General features: G+C 44.4%; 1 protein-coding gene across 1 annotated transcript in view; it reads right to left on the reverse strand.

Moving 5' to 3' along the window:
• The window catches only part of LOC119463665 (uncharacterized), a 55,816-nt gene that overhangs the window by 19,243 nt on the left and 13,708 nt on the right, over positions 1 to 22,865 (reverse strand). The window contains exons 3-8 of the mRNA XM_049655315.1: positions 21,539 to 21,661; positions 20,605 to 20,721; positions 16,239 to 16,432; positions 13,245 to 13,544; positions 3,712 to 3,786; positions 3,121 to 3,251 (exon numbers count right to left, since the gene is read on the reverse strand). Of these exons, the coding sequence (XP_049511272.1) occupies positions 3,121 to 3,251; positions 3,712 to 3,786; positions 13,245 to 13,544; positions 16,239 to 16,432; positions 20,605 to 20,721; positions 21,539 to 21,661 (940 nt within the window). The remainder of the gene's footprint in view (positions 1 to 3,120; positions 3,252 to 3,711; positions 3,787 to 13,244; positions 13,545 to 16,238; positions 16,433 to 20,604; positions 20,722 to 21,538; positions 21,662 to 22,865) is intronic.

The following is a 22,865-nucleotide window of genomic DNA, read 5'->3' on the forward strand; positions in this document are numbered from 1 at the left end:
GTAGTTGCCAGAATGAGTAAATTCCGACCAAATATAAATATCAACAAACATAAGTTCACAACATTCCATACTAATAAAAAGGCAGTTGTTTCATTCACTTCCCTTGTATTTCAGTCTCAAGTCTTAGACTGGGTGTCTCAATGCAAGTTCATTGGAGTGCAATGTAACGGCAGTGTACTATTGTAATTTTTGATAACGAACATAGCGAACTCAATTGGCATGTTTAACAGATACCAGAACCTTATTAACCAAATACTCTTAAAGACAGCTTTATTTTTTTTATCTACTTATAGCTGCAATACTGCCTTCTTATTTGGGAGCCACATCCCAATGCAACGTGAATAACCTACATATTATGTAAAAGAGAGCTGATCGTTTAAGTCATGGCTTATCGTGCCATGAACACGTTCCATCTTAATTTTCACTGGACCATATTATTAGTATTCGTGAAATGTATAGCCAACATCTTCGCAAACACGTATTTACCAAGATTGTGACGTATTTTAACCACCTATACTAATATTACTCGGAATCGGGACATCAGACGTTGAATTTTTACGAACCAGGAAAACTAGAACTAACCATACTGCAGTTAATAAAATGGCAGATTCCTCATTCCTTAAATACTCATCCGCAAGTACTAACCTAAATGACACAATCTTCCAACTTAGCCTTTAGAAAGCATTTAAAGTGTGCTTATTGATTCCAATTTGTTCTTTCTTTATATAGCAATTTTCTTATGCACTTATTTAGTGTGTATAAAGTAAAAATGCCATGAGTTCCATTATTTCCGGCTTTACTTTGCCTTTATTCAGTCGCCTGTACTCTACGGGTTTACACAGTGTCCTTGTTTTTCATATTGCACATGTATTTTATCGAATTCATTTTCTGCTTTTATGTCGTTACTAGCGAACTTTAAGTTTTCTTTACAAGCTATGTACAAGCAATGTATGCTGTGGTGCTAGAAGCCTAGACGTCACCGTAGTTTCCCGCTTCACAACAGTCTTGTATGCTAAACCAAATAAATAAATGTTATGACATGGTAGGCCGACATAGACCCCGCATGCTCTAGTAACGCTTTTTACATTTCCATTTATTATGTAGCGTTACAAATTTTTTTAATTAAAGGTTTTCAGCTTTACAGTACTTCTCCTTTCATGTTTTTGAGGGAATGATTCATGCAAGTTGTAATAAATGTGTCCAAGAGCCCGATTACGGATGCAATATTAATCATGCAACGACCATAGGAAACTTGCATATTTTTGTTGTTTCATAATTACAAGTTCGTATTGACGCATGGTAGCGTGTGGGTTCCTTGAAAATTTATTGTGTGGTGTTTGCCATGCCGCATTTGCAATATGTACGCTATCTTTCAGAAAGTTAGGGAGAAGGCGATTGAGAACACTAACCTTTCGACTTATTTTTCTTTATCACAATAATGCAGATTCTTGTTCCTCTAGTACGGAGCGGTGGATCGATCTGGCCGGGTCAAGACGTGCCCAGCAACAAGTGACACGATTTAAGCTAGACCGTCCAAGTTTCGTGCGTTTAGAACTTCTGGACAATATTTGAAAAACATCATCCCCAAAAACAAGTTGCCAATTCAATGCACCTCGCTGGAATCTACATACAGCGCAGCTATGTTTAAATGCATAAGTAGTGCATTACCGCGTGCTAGTTTCTTTTTTTTTTAATTATGGGGTTTTACGTGCCAAAACCAGTTCTGATTATGAGGCACGCCGTAGTGGGGGACTCCGGAAATTTAGACCACCTGGGGTTCTTTAACGTGCACCTAAATCTAAGTACACGGGTGTTTTCGCATTTCGCCCCCATCGAAATGCGGCCGCCGTGGCCGGGATTCGATCCCGCGACCTCGTGCTCAGCAGCCCAACACCATAGCCACTGAGCAACCACGGCGGGTGCGTGCTAGTTTCTGTGTTACTGCAGTGTCAGTGCACGCTCATACCAAAGACCCTCGCACGACCCATATTATCCACGTTACACGCTGTCCAAAAGCAGCCCCTGAGCATCTGCTCGGGTGCGAGCGCATACATCTGCTCTCGCGCACCAGCGCTACGCAATGTGATACAGGCGAAAATATATAATTGACATTGGCACGATTAAATTACACGGGTGATTGTGGCGTAATGCGGAAAGGATCTGGGTGCTGTACTGGGGCGCCGAGGCATCACCTAACCATAGAGCACGTAATTCAATTTCTTAAGTTTTATTCATTCGGTGAAACAGCAGCAGCACCCAGCTGCAACGATCACTATAGTGCGTGAGTGTTCGCAAAGAAACTTTCAATTTAAAGAAAACTAAATCTTTATAATCATGAGGCTTGGCTTTTCGATGAAGCCATAAATACTTGTTTCGGCTTATTATATTGCATTCAAGGCAAGCAAAGTACGGCGCGCAGAAGAGTTGGTACAAAGCGGTGGAAACTCAAGCACAAGCTCTGTCACCGGTGGTAGGATGGCAACGTGGATGCTGCGCACGGTGTTTCTCTTAACTTCCATGCACATACTCGGTGTTGTCATTGTCGGTGTCAAGGTGGGCTGGTAGTCCATCGTGAAGAAAGCACCTCAGCTCTTGCAGCACACATTGCTCTTCATGGTTACTACTGTTTAAACTGACGCTATGTTATCGTGTGTTGTTGAAGTACTTTACTTGGCGTGCAAGGTTAGAAATAGCTCGTCAACGTGCAAGTCAATAGCCGTGAAATATGAGCATGCTTTTTTTCGGAGCCATGCATCAAAATTTCCCGAGGAATCATCTGACTCTGAGCGATAAAAATATTTTCGGTATGCACTTATCATTCTCCTACCATGTTTTTTTTACCATCATTCTCCTATCATTCTCCTACGTGTTTGTTCATATGGTAAGAATATAGAACATGTTTGTGAGAGCAAACGAAACAAAGCACTTTTTTTTAATATAAGATTACATACGGTAGGCTACAAGGTTAGTGGTGTCTGATTTTATCGTGCGCAAGCGTGCATACTTTGCTTGTGATTAAATTTCACAAATCTAGCAACAACTCGCGCTTTTGTCATTATTATTCCTTAGACGCTGTCAAAGTTGTCGGTGTACATTTCAAGTAACGATGCGTGAACTTACACTTCCAGGGTCTCTAGATATTTAGCCAACTTTTTGAAATAGTCTAATAGGTGTATGCCCACTTCACTGTTATTTTCCAGGGTTCTGTTTGCTCTTTTGACATCCATTGCCAGTCCTGCAAGAAAAGGAAACTGGAGAAGAAAGAAGAAAGGTCAAATTCATTATCTTGCCAAAATCACAGTACGTCTTTGGTAAATCACTAATGCATTCATAGCAATCTCTTACTTTTTTCTTCTGTACTAAAGTTTATTATCATAAAATTATGGTGTTTCAGTTTGCTAGTCCTTGATATTATACAAAATTACAATTTCATGGCTTTCCTATTATTATACACCAATATAAAGCATACTTTTCTAAGGAACCTATTTTCAATGTAACGCCAGAGAACATCCTAATGCAAAACCTCAGCAAAGGTTCAGATTTCTCGGCCGCAAACTAAAACCTTCAAATATGAATAATTTCTTTCCATACTCAGCGCACCTTTTCGGGCGTGATATTTTGCATCCAAGAAATAAATATCAGTTTTAATGTGAGTATGTGCATAAATAACATTTAATAAATGTTGTACCGCAAAATTCAATTCCAGCTTACTCTTCCGAATCTATTTTGCCAGTTTTGCACAGTGTCTGTCTGGTAGTAATCGATTACACGACCATTTATAATCATCTGAAAAACAAAGAGAGATATAGTTAAGATATTGTTTCAGAGAGACAATCCTTTATGGCACGCAAATTTTTTATCAACCCTCATTTACCAGGGAGTTGGCAATGCAAAATGAGTCTAGTGTCCTTGCTGAATTTCGTAATTGCAGCAGTGGTCATCAGTGAATACCACCCACGAAGCGTAGAAGCACCTGTTTGTGTCTGCTCTTTGCGTTTATTGTATAGCGTCTGTCTACCCTATACACGTCTGCAACTCGAAATTTCACGCTGCGGAGTCTATTTTAGGGTGTGCGCTATGCAAGAATTATTGTGTTGAAGTCGTAGGTACAGCTTGAATAAAAATGAGCAGGGTTTTCTTGCGTTACAATATCATAGTGAAATCAACTAATAAGTGGAAATATCTCCAGTTCATTAAGCTGCCTAGGAATACTTTACTTTAGAATGTTATATTTGCTTACCAACTGGTATACTGGCTGCAGGAAATCTTGGAAAAAGCTATGTTCGGCCTAAAACATGCCTGCGAGGTACAAAGCGGGTGCGGGCTATCCATTAACGAACCTTTTGTTTATCTTAAGCCTAAATATGGCCTTCCAGAATATACACCGAGTACAGACTATAGTCTAAAAAATTGGGTAAATAAAACATTTATTTTATAACAAGCATCAGTCTCTTGCAAGTCTTTGTCCCAGGGCATCTGTCATAAGAAGCAGTGAAATGTGTAAAGCGGATTCTCTAAAATAATGTAACGTAAAAGCAGGCACTTAAGGAAAAAGGAACAAAATTCACGCAGAAACACGACTGGAGTTGTCTAAGTATGCGTAAGCATTGTGTCCCTTGCTTATCCCAGTCTCAATATTAGTCTTGTCAAATTTGATCCGACCAGCATAAACACTTATCAAGCTTTATCGGTCGCTATCAATCTTATCGGACTAAATCCTACGCTTATCAATCCTTACCGGTTGTTATCACCCTTGTCTAACTCAATCCAACCCTTATAAATAAACCCTTATCGGTTGTTATGAACCTGCGAAAGTGGATTTCCAGCGAAGCTGTTGCAAAAACACCACTAAAGCTGATGAGGGGGGCATGCGATGCTTTATTGATGGTTCGGATGCTTGTTTTGAGCTTGTTCTTTATTCAAACGTATGCAGTTATGTGTTGTATACGTGATTTCCATGAACGCATGCAATGCTCGCTTCACTTTGCTGAACGCTTATAGCCTCAGCCTTACGGCAGGCATGAGTCATTGCAATTTTTGCTTGCTTGCAGGAGTATGAGCTATTACATTCATCTTACTTGGAGGACTGACAGGTTTCTCGTTGGGTACTGCGGCGTGCCTCATAATTAGAACTGGTTTTGGCAATTGAAACCCCAGAAAGAAGAAAAGAAGAAGATTTTTTTTTCTCTTCCTAATGTTTGTTGACGGCCTCAAAACTTCTGTATCGATTTTGTGCAACTACCCACTGCTGAGCTCAGTCGTCGCACTCAATGACTGGATCCTTCCTAGAGGGACCTCTCAACACCGCAAAGCTATATATGACTGCTTGCTCACCTACATTATAAGAAGCGAAACCATTAACTTATTCTAAGCACCTCACGGAAAAAACCACTCGGGTTGCCGTTTCATACATGTACAATTTTCTATTTTTTATGATTTAATAAACGTCTTTCTCTCCTGCAACTATCCATGCCTATAACAGGTCATGTCCTATGCCCTGTTTTTTTTTTCACCAATGCTCCAAAGGTCTCTTGGTTATCTCAACTGCTCACCCGTTGATGCATCCACTTTAAATCCTACCTACGGGTGTGCTGAAAGGTATCCAGAGTTTTCCTGTAGCCGGCACATGCCTCACCTTGTTGCGAGTATTAATCTTTGGACAGCCAGCTCCAGTTCTAAATAGCAAGGCACTGCCCTTTGCGTTATCGTATGGCTTTCTCCTTTTAATTTCTTTCCTGCCATTCTTTTAAAGCTCTGTGGTCTTTTTCGTTTCCATTCTTTGCAACCAATTTACTGTCTCTGTTTCGCTGCCCTTTTTTTGACTTCTGGTTTTCTATTTGCACTTCTGTGTCCATGCTTCTAAGGTACAGATACTTGTACACCTTTCGTAGCTCGGTGTCCCCAGCAACCCCCACTGGCGCTAAATGTGCCGGCAGCCACACGCTCGGGTTATCGCGTTTCAATCGCTGAGCAAAGTCCACCATGTCAGCAGGTATCCAAGACGTTAGACAGATAGAGTTTTAGTTGTAACGAATAGCGTATCACACATCATTGTTCCGTGATTTGTACTTGACTCTGTCCTATTCATGGCATCGGCCACGGCGGCCGCATTTCGATGGGGGCGAAATGCGAAAACACCCGTGTACTTAGATTTAGGTGCATGTTAAAGAACCCCAGGTGGTCTAAATTTCCGGAGTCCCCCACTACGGCGTGCCTCATAATCAGAACTGGTTTTGGCACGTAAAACCCCATAATTTTTTTTATTCATGGCATCGGAGAGGATTCCCAAAACATTTCAAAGACCTTGAACACTAATGTTTCAGGATTGGTTAAAGATTATTAGGTACAACGCCAACGTTCTAGCTGTGCCATTCTTGATGTACCATTCTTTATGCGCTAATATTTTGAAGCAGTAAGCAAGTACGTTCATGCGTATGAAGCAGTCACATGGCAGGAGGATCATGAGAACCAAATTTGAAGAACTAAAGCCGCATTAGGTGCATTTGCTCGGATCTACTTTGTACATAACCAGTGTACTCGGTCAATGCTTGCGACCCGGAACTGTGCAGATAAAAAAATGGTAGAACTTCCGAGAAAGCTGTAGCTCAAGTCAACTCCGATTTCTCAATTCAAGTAAATTTAAAACACAGAAATGCTTTCAAAAACAATCGCTAGAGCAATTTGAATGAAATTTACTGTATTTAAAGAAGGAATGTAAATTTTAGTGCAAATTGTCGGCCCGATAATGCGCATACGCCACAGAGCCAACTGGAGCTTCGGACAACTTCATCCATGTTGCAGGGATGAAAATCATGTCAAATGGGTGTTGCAATTCAACACAGTACGTGTGCTGCTGTGTGCGTCAGCTGTCGCTCGTCTGCCCAGCTGCTGGAGGCTCCTCGGATGCATTGCCGTCGAGTGTGTTCGATGAGCAAGCATTGCTAACGACTGCGTCGGCGCCGCGCCTTTGTCGTTTAGCGACTGGTTGCTCACAAATGTTCCTCACTTTCCTCTTCGGTGCATTTCTAGGCACAATGTGCTTCGGGTAATCATCAAATACCGTCGGCACTGCGTCGGGCTTTAGGCGCGATCTCTCTCGGGCTAGCTCGTAGACGATGCCATCCACCGTAACTCTGAAAGTTCTCTCGATATAAATATCCTCAAAGTTCTTCCCATAGACGACACATGTGCATGGCAGTAAACTTGCAATCCCCCCTTTTGATCCTCCGTTCCTATTCTGAAAGCCGTGAAGGATCCGACGGCACGCCGAACATCGATACCTTGTCCTGGTTCAACCGGTATCCGCTCCGACAAAGGGGCACGAAACATGTCTTCTCCCTGCCCTGATACTTCGCGTTTAGCATCCTCAGTCGGTAGAAATTCCACTGCACAGAACCAAAGCACACCGCACAATTGCAGAAACGCTTCCCTCGAGGCGAAGGGACTGACGCAACAGCAACATAGACTGCAATGCGCCAGCAGCTGACACCACTACTGACACCTTAACGATGCGCAGCGCCCCTCGCCACCAAAGTTGGAAGGCAGCTCTAGCGGGGCTACCTCCTCTCATTGGAAGAGCCCCCCGGACGGCACAGTAGCCAGTATATTCTAGGCACTATATCATGGCAGTACATAGACCCAACCATGCTGAACACATTACAGCATCACTTGTCGCACATTTGGAAGTAAACAAGCAGCTCCCTCAAGTTTCTCTAAAACGTTAACTTTTGCGTTTCATGTGGTGGTCACATGGAGTCTGAATTGTCACTGTATAATATGAGCACCACTCCATTTGAAGAGCACAACAGTTTCGCAATGACAAAGCTACCATAAATCTGTATAACTCTTAGCATGTTGGCAGCATTGTTTGCACATTGTTTGCATTTCACATGCATAGAAGGCAAATGTTAGATTGAATGGTGCCCATGACGCGGAAGATATGTAGCCGAACAATCGTTTAGAACTTCTTCAACAATAAAATCTTCCTGGCGGAGGAATGCAGGTGTTTCACTCAGAACTGCTTCACACGGTAGCAGTAGAAGCGTAAGTGGAGGCGAAGCTTTGTGTGTGTCAATCTTTTTTAAACCTATGTTTACGTAGCACAGTGTTGCAATTGTTTTAAATGGTGTTATCACCGTTATGTCTTTGATGAAGTGTTGGCGAGAAGTAGTGACTTAAAATCTCGACTTTTTTGCGCTTTGAAATACGGCTGTTGTCTTACAAACACATGAATAAGGATAGCTTGCCTGCCATAAGGCAACAAAGAAATTGCCGCTACGTGCAGCTGATATATCTGCCTGTTTCTGCGGTGCAGAAAATCTGGTTTTTATGTCAGCGTCAGCGCCGGCATCCCGGGAGCGAAAATTTCCGTATATATTTAGGTATAGGCATGCCTTGCTGTATGACATGCGGTATATGCGGGTTATATTGCCACACCATTCTATCACTAAAGTTGCTGATACCTTGTCTTTCATTCTTGACAAGGTTATTCTTCGGAATTTTGATAATGACACCCGACAAACAAATGTCATGAAACAAAGCACCGAAAGTGCACGCTTTTTATGTTAAATCTTCTCAGTCGGAAATAATAAAAGTGCGACGAAAACATAATCCTGAAAATGATGTAATTTGTGGCCGCGGCTGGGCACTACCTCCGGGATCAGCCCAAGAAAGAGGCTGCGTTTCTACCACAAAGCTTGCCTTCGTGCATAACGTTCGCCACCAGCGTTTCCCGGTAAGCAACAGCTCCAGTTGCCGGGCAGCATGAAATGCAGTCAGAGGTTTTTGAATGCTATCGCGTTCCCCTCTTAAAGGCGAAGCTTAAGCGCCCTCCAATTTTTTTTTGTCTGTTACTTCGGCGCGCGCTTGTTCGGAACGCATATTGTAGTTTGGAAGAATGCGCTTTCCAAAGTTCACATGGAGCTTCTCTCTTCTAAATGTTTAGTAGCGCCCATCCCACCATGTTTATGTACAATATACCAAAGGTCTTTCTTACTGCAGATAATTCTAAATCTACGGCAGTCTACACAATTCTTGTTACCTAGTTCAATTACGTAAAGATGCACACATTATGTGCACAAAAATATTTCAATATGTTACAAAGCATCAATCTAACTAATCACCTTAGGCCACAAGTTTCAAATGACTGCAAGCTGATGAGTTTGCAAGGCACATTCACTTGGTATAAATATTCAATATTACACCAGGTTTGAGTCACAGCCCTAAAATGTGTAGCCAATTGCATCGCCAATACGTATTGCTACACGCGTGTGGTATTTGGTTGTTTGAACGAGGCGCGCGGGAGCCATCACTCGAGAAAAGAAGAGGAAGAACGAGCTGGGCTCGCGCTGTGAATCTAACCGGTCAGCGCTGCAACCGCTGTTGTAAATACAACCTGTAAATAGTTGCTCGTCTTACTGAGTCGTCCTTCGCGTAACATTCTGGTGGAGGTGGAACGTTCCCCGTCCTCGCCATGGAGCTCCGAACGGCCGCACCGTCGTCTTCTCAGCCATGGCTTCCGATGGAACCACTCCGTCGCCACTTACACCTGCGGCGCCAACCACAACCTACGTTACGGTTCCCAGTCTCCGTGATCCTGGGACATTCTCCGCCCAAAATAGTGTTGACGTCGATGACTGGCTCAGCATGTATGAGCGTGTTAGCCGCAGCCACCACTGGGACCCTACCATCATGCTTGCCAATGTGATCTTTTATCTGGACGGGGCACCACTTCTCTGGTTTCGCACCCATGAGGTTGAGCTATGCAGCTGGGACACTTTCAAAGAGAGGCTTCGCGACCTAGTTGGCAACCCGTCAGGTCGCGAACAGGCTGCGCGAAAAGAGCTTGCTACCCGTGTCCAGTCGTCGACAGACGCGTATGTCTCCTACATACAGGAAGTGCTTGTGCTTTGCTGGAAAGTCGACGAGCACATGACCGAGGTTGACAAGGTGGGCCATATCCTAAAAGACATGGCGGACGACGCCTTCAATTTGCTCGTTTATAACGACGTTTCTACTGTCGACGCCATCGTCAAAGAATGCCGCCGCTTCGAGGTAACCAAAAGCCGCTGCGTCGTCCCACAGTTTTCCCGGCTCCCAAACACCCCTGCCACGTCCTCTTGCTCCGCTCTTCCTGCCACACGACCATTTCAAGAGAACGTCACGCGTATCGTTCGCCGTGAGATTGAAGCGGCGAGTCCGGCCCCCCTTCATCCACGACCCCTCGATGGTACCTTTGACCCAGCGGCCCCTACTATTTCCGTTATACAAGCAGTTGTGCGGCAAGAAATTGCAAACCTTGGCATTCCTACCGCCTGCTCTGTCTCCCTACCTGATTCGGCACCCATTCCTATGTGCACAATCTTTAATGACCAGTATTTCGCTCCCAGACCACGCAATCCTGCTGAATGGCGAACACCTGACGACAAACCGATCAGCTTCCGCTGCCACCGAGTTGGTCATGCATCCCGCCACTGCCGCACCACCTGGATGCCGCCGTACTGGAGCTCATTCCCTGCTCCTCGCCCATACGCCGACGATCGCCGTTACTCACCTCGCCGTCCGTACCCTACTTCTGATGTCCCTGACAGCCGCTCCTCCGGGCGATCGCCATCGCCTCAACGCCGTCGCTCCCCGTCACCCCAACCTCGCCGCTTTTCCTCGCCAAAACACAGGACGGAAAACTAGGCCATGCAGCTCTTGGAGGGTGTGCTGCATCACGTTCGTCCTGTCCAAATCCTCCGTTAACGCTCCTCACGAACACGAACCTAATTGAAGTAGACGTAGATTGTGTCTCGTTGACAGCATTGATTGATACTGGAGCCCAAGTGTCCATAATGAGCGCTAACCTATGTCGTCGCCTCAAAATATCGTCACTCGAGCCGTACACGTCGCCAATGGCGCCACTGTTGCCGTCTGTGGTAGGTGCACTGCTCGCGTAGGAATTGCTGGCCGCCAAGTTCCAGTCCTGTTCACCGTGCCACCGTAGCCGTAGCCACCGTAGCTGTTCACCGTAGCCAAATAAATGCCTTTCTTTACAGTGCCGTACCATCTTGCCACATAGCTTGCGAGTATTGCAAACGGATAACAATTGCGGCGCGCGTCAGTAGTCTTCTCCAAGGGACATTTCTGCTAACTCACCAGCTCCCATCTGGCAGATACAATGGCTTAACTCGCTCGTTTCAAAATTATTCAAAACTTTGTAAATTTTTTCTTAGAGCTTCTGTTATTAGTAATATTCACCTGTTCGAGTAAGGTAGTGCAAGAGGAGAAATGGTGCCATGTGCCACAAGTATATTTTACAGATTCCGAGCAGAGAAAAAAAAACTATGTTAGGCAACCAGCTTCACTGTCATACATGAAAAGGCTGATAGATCTCAATGCATCATAAATTTCCGTGTTATTAGATACGTAATATCTGCATAGCTATGAGGCTAGTTTAATCCAAAAGAAAACTTTTCTAACACTCTACGAACTAAGGCGTGTTAGTTCTCCAGTTCTTCTCTCTTCTATACTGCTTAGGACGGGCAGTTACTTTTGTACATAAAATAGCTTGAAGTAGGTATACCACGTGAATCAGATTCGTTTCAGCATGTTATGTGCGGTGATATCAGTTTTCCAAAGAAGGCCTGCTAAGTGGAGGTTATATAAAACCTACATCGCATTTACCGGCAAGGCCTGGATTGAGAAATTTAATTGGTGCCGCCTCCTTCAACATATATGCCTTACAATTCTAGAGCTTGCTTCAGATGTTGCCATTGCACGCAGTCATTGGTAGAGAAACCTGCCAACCACAAATATATCTGGAGTGCTCACTGTCAAAGCAAGGTGCACGTGCTGCTCTCACGCACGTTTGGCACGGCTCGGCGTCTTGGGGTAATCGGTGTAACGTTCTCATGCTAACACTGACGCGTTTGAAGCCGACAGTTCTCCATGGATATGTTGCTTCCCAGACAACTCGTCAAATAGAAAACTGAATATGACTTTCAGCCAACACATATGCAAAAGAAAGGGAATGTAACGCACAGTGCAAAACAGCACGGCGGCTACTCAGCATTCGTGTATAGCCAATTTTACCGCACTCACGCAGAAACTGGACACAACACAGCAACGCTACACACACACACACGAACAGTCGTCGATTACCATAACCACATAAACCAGGCCTTTTACGTAGCTGAAGATCTTGGACCCGTGGCCTCGTGCATATGCTGTGTGGAGTGCTACAAAGGCGCTGCGGCATTGTTCTTTTTTTAGGTGCACCTCCCTGTATGACCGCCTGTGACAAACTCAGTGATAAACGCTTGACTGTGTAACTGTGCCGGGTGTGAACTTCTCTCTGCCCTCACCTCTTTCAATCACCTTTCCCCCTTTCCCAGGGCAGGTTGTCCTATCGGGCTCAGCCTGGTTAACCTCCCTGTCTTTCCCTCACGAGTTCTCTCTCTGTCTTTCGCGATCACAAAATCGGGCAATACATTTTTTTTTCACTTGATACCGCTTGCTACGTAGCTGTTGACGACGTTATGAAGGAGAGAGCAAACCTATTTTTACTGTTTCTGATTGAAGATTGCAAATCTCTTGCTCTATGCAGCGCTATATATTTGGCTGGTAAGTTCGCAGGAGCCTTCTGAATAGATCGGCAAAGCATTCTTACTATGTTCAAAAAGTCTTTCAGGGACCATTTAACAAGAGCTTCAAAAAACTGTCGATAAATGAAACAAAGTGCGCTTTTCAAGCATACGGCACGCAGACAGTTCATCTTTGGCTTATTATTTTGTCGTTTCTTGATATAATTTATCCCCGTGTGCGTGCAACAGTACCCTCCGATACTCGGCAACCACATAATATGGGCAGAGAAGTATACATGTTCCAAGTTATTACAAATTACAACCCAGCCTATATTATCGCCCACATGCTTCACCATAAACTTTCTTAAGCGCATACAAGAGACAAAGTACAAAAGGAAGGTGAGACACAGGACAGGCGGCTGTCCTGTGCACCTATCCTGTGTCTGACCTTCCTTTTGTACCTTGTCTCTTGTTTACACTTTAGAAAGTTTATCAAGTATGCACCAACTAGGCCCACATGAAGTTCTTCTAAGCCATATGCTTTACCACGTTTATGCATGTATTTTGTCCTTTCTTTCTTCGAGTCTTCTTCCAAGTCTTTCTTTTTATTTCTGCCTTTCTCTGGTAAGCGCGCCGCGACTATGACTATTTCTATATAAATATTCATTATGTACTTACTTGAGCAATGCTTACTTCCACATCAATAATGTCGGATATAACTTGTTCGATGGCTCTCTCTTCCTCAGCTTCAGTCTGTGATTCTTCAACCACGCTACTGTCCTCCTCGTAACTGCTCCAGTAATCATTCGCATCGTCCTGAGAACCGGTTTTTGGATCGACTTCGCCACCTTGCTTTTCACAAAACAAATTTAGCACCGTGCCAATTAGATCCTTGTACGCTTGGTACATTCGACGACGACTCCTGATTTTCACCATCGTGTCCGGATAGGGTGCGAACCGAGGAAGTGGTGCGTTCACCTGTGATAAACAACGAAATAGAGACATTCGTTATTATTGGAAAGCTGAGAGGTCGGTCTTGATCAAAGTTCTGACTGAATTTAGTCAGCATTTTGGAAGGTTAATGGGAGTAAAAAGGGGAAAACGTTGAAAATGGCGACAAACATGGCAGTCAATCAACATGAAGAGCAAGCACCTTTAAAGGTGTCAAATCCCGTCCACTTTCGCGCAAGAATTTCATATTAGTAATTAGAATATCAAACCGATGTCAAGGGTCCGGCCAAGGTTCCAAGATAACTTTTCAGTCAATGGCAGATGAACTTTGACAAAAAGTGTGTCATTGATTGTCTTTATGCAGCATAATGAGAGCACATGATCAACATATGTTCTATAGCACTTAGGTATGCCGCACTCTTCGTAGTCTGGACTGTCTGCCAGTTATTTCATGGCCTGGACCACCACGCACACTTATTGGTTGTCTCCTAGTTATCCGAAGTGACATCGCCTCCATAAACTTGATCCTTTCACGTTGCAACTCTTAACACGCGTTTCCCGTTCCAATACAACGTTTCATTGCGATAGCAATTATATGGACATTCCACGCGCATTTAGGCATCACTGTCGGCGTTGTTGTTACCTTCATGTTCCGTACAAAGTCCAAGGGTGATAACAGCGTCGCTGCGAGACGTATGCTTTATGTGCGAGTGAAAGCATGTGAGGGAAGCCGATGATCGCGGTGTGCTCAAGGGCGGAATGTGGGGAGAAAGCGCGCCGTCTTCCGTCTCGCGGGGGGGGGGGGGGGGGGAGAGGGGGGGGGTTCTACTTTGGCAGCACCTGCGTACGGCCTGACCGCGCGCGGTCCTTATCTTGAAAGCGATCTGCGTTGCGGGCAGAGTGTAGGTGCGCCGACGGCTTATACCTTTCTGCGTGCTGTGTTCTCGCCGCTCAGTTTGCGTTGAAGCGATATACAGCATGAAGGTCACTTCGCTCGCTGCTGCTGCCTTGGTTTTTCGCGCCAGCGTTTTCACAGCACGTGTCCGCAGTCATTAGGTGTCAGCTGCTCAAGTTTGCCTGCGCACGCTCACACCATGCTTGTTAATTTAGTTAGTAAGTGAATGTTTACAAGTTTATACGGCCGATAAAACTACTATCCATATTTCGTATAGCTGTCTACAAATTTGCCATCGCTATCGATGCTCCGCCTTCTGGGCGAAACTGCGACTTTTTTATAACGCTTCTGGATTGGTATTGCATTCATGAAAGCATAATGGTTCCACATTGGAATGAGTGGCACACCTGCGTTTGACTCCAGCGAGGCCGAACAAATTACTGAACATGTCCTGTGCTTTTCTTATGTCATGATTCTTGGACCACGGCCTTGCGCGCTGCTGGCGAAGAAAGCAACGAAGGCATCGCTGCACTTCTTGAAGCCAACAAGTATGTGCGAATGTTTGTAGACGGGATGTGCTCTTTAGGTGTGCGCGTGACTAGTGCTCGCTGTCTTTTTTCTTCTTTCTCTATGTTCACCTCTTTATGCCCTTCCGAATCCCCACGCAGGGCAGCGAAATGAATAGGCCTCGGCTCATTTAGCCTTCCTGCATTTCCTTGCAGGGAGGTCTCTCTTTCTCTCGTTGTGTGCACGTGTAAACTGCGATCTTTTCTTTCTCATTTTTCGTTGCCAGCTCTCTCTCTCTCAGTGCTGAGTAACCAATCTGTCAGGGACTGCTTAATTTTCCCGGTATCCCCTCATCACTTCTATATTTTGAGGGGTGGTCTTCGAATTTAGCGGACTACTTTTCCATTCAGACGTCCATAGAAAAATATCTTATAAGGAATGGCTAAAACAACTAGTTAAAATCTGCTGATAGGTTTGAATATTCTAAAATTGACAACCACATGGGTTGGTCAAATCGACATTGTGCTTAAGGAAGCAGTAAAGTTCAGCATTTGTACCATTGTAGGCTTGTCTAATGTCACATAGGTTGACGTTCACATTCGGTGACTATTCACAAACGTAACACAAATAAGTGGTCGCATAATGTACCGGCTTATTGTCAACAAGTTTGGATTAAATGTCGTTTTGTTAAGCCGCGGTCTACTGCAACCTACTCCTTACACCTTTTAGCACCATTCTTCTCTGGAGGTATCAAACATCGCCTTCGTTCTAGAGACCTCATTGCGTCGACGTCTCACTTTGTGCATTCACATCAACTGCTGTCCGTATTTTGGCATAGCTTGTGAATCGTCTAGTATGAGATTGCATGTGAATAATGTTTTGTGCTATGGGGTGCATAAAGATTTCTTGAGATTACACGTGACATAAAACGAGAATGAACTCGTGTGCTTTGCCTTCAATTATTCCCACAATAAGAACGTCTCTCCCCATAGGCTTCGATTTGTTTGTGGAGTGTGCCTAATTTTTATCCCCTCTACCATGCGCAATACATTATAAATACTTCTCAGTAGCCTTTCTTCGGTAACATGGTTGTAGAGATTTTGTTATGTCACAAGCTTCTTCGTATATTAAGAGGACTACAAGGGTACTCATGACTCATTGATCATGCCAAGGACTTGCTAGTTCTAAATTCAATAAATGAAACCATGTCTGCATATAGCTGTTGATGACACACCTTTATGCCATAAAACAGCAATTGTTCAAACTGTTAAACAATTTCCAGTAAATTTTTGTTCGGGAAATAATAAGATCGAACGTACTGCTAACATGTACCGTGGATTCTTCTTATCAGGAACAGGTGCTATTGTTGCCACAGGTCTAAGCCCTGTACTTTGCAACACCTTCTCGTATTTCTGGTGTGATTCATGTGTCAAGGGCCATTCATCTATACCCACCGATCGCAGTATCTCTTTAAGTGATTCTCGTACTTTCTCTTTGGAGTTCTTGTGCTGATCTAAAAAGGAAAACAGTCATTCATACATCAACGCAACAACATAGGTATGGTGGGGCCTGAAAAATTACCTGCAAGAAATTGTGAATTTCTTGCAGTCATCAAAATTAGCTTCATATTTTACAAAATTCAAAATGTATAAAACTTTTATTATCACTTCTTTAATGCGTGCTTCTATCCAACCCTGTTTCTGGTGCCACGATTGCACCCTAGATATCACGCTTTGCAGTCAGCAGTGGCCACTTAGGGGCATATACCTGACGTTTTCAAAGGCGCTACGATATGGACCAACTACCATGTTTCAGTTCTATATTCCATTCCAAAATGAAGGAACACTTTCAACCAAACCAGAAGTATCAGAGCTCGAAAGGCTCGGAAACACTGACAGCTATGCTGATAGCTGCGTGTGACGTCATGAATTGCTGCGCTAGGTGCGTCGTGGGGAATGCATAGATCACTCGGCTGAGCTGTTATGTAGAGAGCATTCAAACGGTTATGGCATTTTACTAGGATTACTTCCCAGCAGCTACCAAGTGCGACCGCGTTCGCCTTCTGTCACCACATCCTCTCTAGGCGAGCACAGTTATGATGTCAACACGACGCTCTGAAGCTAACGAGCGACGGATTCGTCTACAGTGTATTCCTGATATATCAGTCAGCTATATTACGCACGCAGTGACGCCGAAGTTACCTACAAGTGGAAGTTGGGGCCGGTTTGCCGGTTGTAGTGCCGACTATTCCACCGTGAAGAATCTACTGATCGTCGTTGGATTGACCCGTATTCAGAAAATTGGTAATCGACCTATAACTTCGCAATAAAGATGCAGCCCACCTAGATGACAGAATCTGTATCCGATTTATTTCGGAAAAAGTAGATGAAAACAAGCATCTGAATCTCAAGCCTACAAGCTTTGGTTTGGTATGCCATTTCCATTGTTCAATGATTTTGCCTATAGTGCACCAATTGAGTTTGTGTATGTGCAGCACTCGCTTTTGTGTACATAATATAAATACGTCCATCCCACGCGCTGTGCGAATTCGTTTGAGCGAAAGTTTCACTGTTCTTTCGCCGGTCAGCTGTACCTCCCACCGCTCAAATGACGTGTTACGAGTCTTTAAGTGTTGAGGTTTGCCCCCGCACCCCCATGAGATGTGGAAGAGTGTAGGCCGCGTGTCACCGCACCAGGGGCAGATGCGGCGATGTGTTTGTGGGTACATTTTGCTGTATCTTTGTAGGTGTGGGAATGCGTTAGTCTGGATAAGTGTGAGACCAACTGCCTCTTCAGTGCTGAGCTTTTCGTGAGGGGGAGGATAAATCCTCCGGTTGAGCAACTGGATCTTGAGCCGGTCGCAGTAACTCGATGGCACGGGCACGAAGGTAAGGGTGGGAATTGATTGGATGATTGGTTTTGCGCTACTCGGATGATTAGCGCTCGAGCTAAGGCATTCATCCTTTCATTCCCCTCCAGTCCCGCGTGGCCCGGCGTCCACGTGATTCTATGGGATTCTTGCAACCTCGGACCTAGGATATGAGCCACCAGCAGCGGTGTTCGCCCGTTGGCAAAGGTATACGACAGGCCTGTTGCGAATCGGTAACGATGGGAACTTCGCTGCCCACCCTGTCTTGTTGCTTTATTACTAGCGCCGCAGCCATGTTCTCAGCTGCAGCTGGGGTTGCTGCGCTGATGGAGGCCGCGAGGGTGAAGGAGGTGTATGTGCCGTTCATGGCGGCTCCCACAAACAGGCCCCGTTCGGGGTAAGCCGCCACGTCCACGTACATTACGCACGAGTCACCCTTGGATTATCGGCGCGGTCTGTCGACGCGAGCCTTGCGTCGTCCTTCGTGGAGTTCATGACTCATTTGCTTCAGGAAGGAGCTCGCCTTGATCTTTCTTCTGACCTGAGGCTGGAGTAATCGTTGCCCATCGAGGGCACGGAGCTCCGCAGCCGTTCAGTTCCGGTAGAGAATGGCTCTGCCCGCCACCATGTTCTGTAGTATGGCTTTTTGCGAAGCCGTAACCGCGTCCGACAGCTCACCGAAGGTGTTGTGTGTCCCGAGAGCCGCTAACTTATCGTTTTTAGTGGTGACGGGGAGACCCAGGGCCATTTTGTACGCGCCCCTGATGATCGCATCGACTGGTTCTTGGTTGCGTTTGTTTAGCGAGTGGTAGTGGTACGGCATGCTATACGTCACTCTGCCGACTACCAGGGCCTGGACGAGGCGGAGCGTGTCCTCTTCTCGCGTGCCTTTGTGGCTTCTTGATATTCTTTTTTTTTACCCGCGATGTCTGTTTCCTGACGGGCCTTACGGTTCGGATGGTGTGGGAGGATTTCAGGTTGCTCTGGATCAAAAAGCCCAGAATCCTAATCTTGTTGCTCTCCGTGATCTTCTGGCCCTCTAGAAAGAGGTCGATAGGCTGGCGGGCCAAGAAGCGTTCCTCCAGCAAGTTCTTCGAGCAGCCATGGCCAGTGGAGTCCTGTAATGAGGACATCACCCACTCGACCTCTAGAGCAACGACCTCGATGGTTCAAATAAATGTTTTCACTCTCTCTGTCACTATAGTTTACGAAGAACAATGTAGTCGTTAAGCGAGTACTTGCGAGTATAGAGCACACAAGCAAGTTTGATAAGTTTCAGCAAGGAACCACCTCGCTCAACTTAAGCTTGTGCGCGTCCCACACATGATCATAAAGAATGACGACGATGAAACGACCGCAACGACATGAGGACTGTTGTAAGACGACGACGCCTTGACGTCAATGACATGAAGGCACTGGCATTACAACACTTTAATCACTACGACGGAATGACCAAGACGCCACGGCGACCGCTGCAGACGACGCCATGACAATGGCATGGCGACGATTTTAGGATGACGGCTGCGTTATAACCGTAAGATGAATGCGCTGAAGTGACGACAATGGTACGACAGCAACATCATGATGACAACATGATGATGATGCTCGATTCAGGACGATGGCATGACCAAGGCCCCATGGCAATAATGGTGTGACGGTGCGAAAACTTTGACAATATTGACACTGAGGGTGTGACGACGATGGAATGACGACGCTGGAACGATGAAAAACTGTGACCACAACTGCGGGATGGCAATGGGATGATGACAGTGGAATCACTACGATAGAATGAATACAACCGAACAATAACAACGGCATAGCGACGAATCTATAACAATAAAATGACCATGGCGGTTTTACAAGGAAGGTATGACGATGATGGCTCGACGATGACGCCTCGACGATAGTGGCGTGATGCAGATATATATAACAACGAATTGACGGCGACAGACAGAAGACGGCGGGAGGGTGACGACCCCCTGACATGACAACGAAGGAATCATAACAATTTCATAAAGGCGATGACGAAACGATAACGGCGGCAGAATGACGATGTCGGGCTGGTGTTCGAGCTTATACCCAGGCTTACGTGCATAACCTGCCTACCCGCGGCCACAAGGTTTGTTTACATGCGGTGTTGGTTTGCACTAAGTCCGGCACCGGTCAAACGTGAAAGACAGCAGCCGAAAGTGTGGGGAAGAGACAAAAAAAGCTTCGCTTCAATTCTATGGAGAAAAAACTGTCTTTTGCGTATTAGTGTTGGTCATAGTTGTCTACAATAAGTATGTTTACGCCGCAATAAGTGTGAAAAAGATGACAAGCCCTGGCTGTATCAACTTTAGTAAATAACAACGGACAGTGCTGTCGCTTTCGCCGGCGCTTAATTCGCGGGTCTCCTCCAACATACGCCTAAAATATTGCATGAATTTGTAGTACTTGCAAAGTCAATTCGTTAATGATTATTACCGACATGCTAACAGCGTTAAGTTGTTTGCGTTTCATGTCAAGCGAACATAAAGTGGTGGCCCTAGCTTTCAACGCAGCTGTATAGGCTACCGCTGCCGACCACGCGAGTCCTGGTTTATGAAACCGTCATCAGCTGCGAAAGCACAAGAGTTGCCAGACTACTAAACGTTTACAAGTAAATGAAAAAAAGTAATAATATTTAAGCATACCTAGACCTTATTTGACGCACATTTCGCACAGTGTTCACATGATGCACCATAACTACTGTGAGATAAGGAGTTGTAGTACGAAAATATTGAGGTAACCTGTTTAACGCACGGTGCAGACTTAAAATACACTCGCTATCCCACCTTGTACACATGTGCTGTACAGCTTCCTGGCCATTATCCCAATGTTTACGTGCTCGTCAGTGGCGCCACTGTCCATGCCTTCCTTTTCTATATGGCGATGTTCCTCTTCTAGTATTCCTGCGTAAAAAAGTCAAGTTTAGGAATTTTCTAAATTCTCATATAATATTTCCTACATGACGTTCTTGATTTTTGCTTCATACAAGAGAGCTTGCAGTTTTTGTGACTTTCTCTCGGCAGTTGCTTGAACCTGCCTGCAATATTTCTTGCGTGAAAGTTCTTACGTGAACATTTTCACAGCATGTGTCATCTTTTGTCATGTTTCATACTGAGAGTTACCTGTAAATGAGCATCTTATTCAACATCGCACTCCTTGCATGTGACAGTGTAACATACGGAAGGATATTCACCACCGTTAATCTGTGGAAGCTTAACTCTTTCTTCGTGCACCTTCCCTACTCACTGCTTCTTGGATCTCATGTGCTGCTTTCGTGCCATCATGAACAGTTCTAGGTGCTTTGAAACTTTTGCAGTTTTCATGAAGACCATCTCAAATTTTCAATCTTCTGACACGGAATCGGCGCCAGGCAACGTTAATACAAAAGTGAAGAATTTATAACTAGTGAAGCTGTGTGACTGCGAATACTGATGAGCGCTCGTTATTGACTAATGCCTTGTCATGTCATTACTATTAGTACTGCTATTAGTACTGCAAATTATTTACTGTGGCCATTTGGCTGTCTTTAAATTGCACGCTAGTCTGAAAAGCAAAAGTCTATAATGTATTTTGTCAATTGCAGCGTGAAATAATTGCAACTGTTTTACGTTTGATATTCTTGTCATTTACACTCACGAGCAGCTAAACTGAACAACATAAATACTTCAACAATTTCTACTTTTATTGTAACTTGCATATCATCAGAAACATTTCTCTTACCTCTGACTTTTTTGTAGAGCAACGTTTTAAGAAATGCGGGTGTGTTCCTGTGCGATTCATCGTTCCCGTCATGGCACACGTGTTTGTAGAAGTTGTCGCATACACGAACACTTGTTTTCACATCTCGAGTCATGGAATAGCGACGAAAAAATAAGGAAGGGCAGAAGGGCAAACGGCCAGCATTACCAACCAGTTTATAGTGTCTCCCTGAATTGACACCATTTTTCAAGTCTTGACACCTTAGAAAGGATCTTATTCGTAATCCTAGATTTCAGATTATTAGCAGTGTGTTGTACATTAAATAATTGTTTTTTTCTTTCTCATGAATATCGATATAAAAAGCCACCATAAAAAACTATGTTAATTTAAATTTGAGATAACGCATTACTTGACACTAATCTGTACATTTGTTATGCTATTTATTGTTCACATAATATTTGAAAGACCAACTGTAATAAACAGAGCGCGTTTCTGGCTCGAACTTCCGCCTAAGTGCCTTAGAAGATTTTTATAGAAATTTACAACTTGAAGTGCACTAGGCCAAGCTAAAAAATATATAAATAGCCGCAGTACAAATCAGAAAAAAAGTAATTTAATTTCTACAAGCCTGCACGATTTAAACACAGAGCCCACAAATTATTGCTATTAATTGTAAATCACAACCGCATATTGCCATTTCAGAGTGCCATGACTTGGGGCGTTGTATTCTTTTTTATATGTATACGCCATATCACAACGAAATCTTAGTATGAATGAAGGACCGCTAGTATTGACTTAGTGAGTTTGCTATAACACGTACAATCATATGCTATCAACTTTATTCTATATATCGAGTTTCTGTCACACATACCTGCTTAAATTGGGCTTTTTACACCCAGGAGGGCCTAGCATAACAACAATTATAGATATCGCCATTCTTCATACTTGAGTTATGCACAAAAAGATGCTTTTCGGGTAGTTGTCAACCAAACACGGAAGCTTCACTTTGGAGGGATAAAACTTCATGCAAAGATGTGAAAATTTGAGCCTACGAACTAACGCATCTTTGAGTAATAACATTATGGAGTTTTAGATCATGCCCACAGAAACGGCTTTGGGTGCCCACAAGTGCTTTTGGATACCCAAAGCGCCACGCCCTGCTTGCGTCCTTTTGTGCCCATTTGCTTTTGTATCTGTGCCTTCTTCCATTCTTTTGTAAACCCACTAGTTTGCGTCCTGAAGTATTGGTTCGTAGTATTTGAAACTCTCTAGTCACTTACAAGTTCTACTGTCACGAATTTGGTTCCAAGTCAATATCAAGTCTGTGTAATATAACAGAAATTGATAG

This window comes from Dermacentor silvarum, chromosome 9 (genome assembly GCF_013339745.2).
Source record: "Dermacentor silvarum isolate Dsil-2018 chromosome 9, BIME_Dsil_1.4, whole genome shotgun sequence".
Taxonomy (NCBI): domain Eukaryota; kingdom Metazoa; phylum Arthropoda; class Arachnida; order Ixodida; family Ixodidae; genus Dermacentor; species Dermacentor silvarum.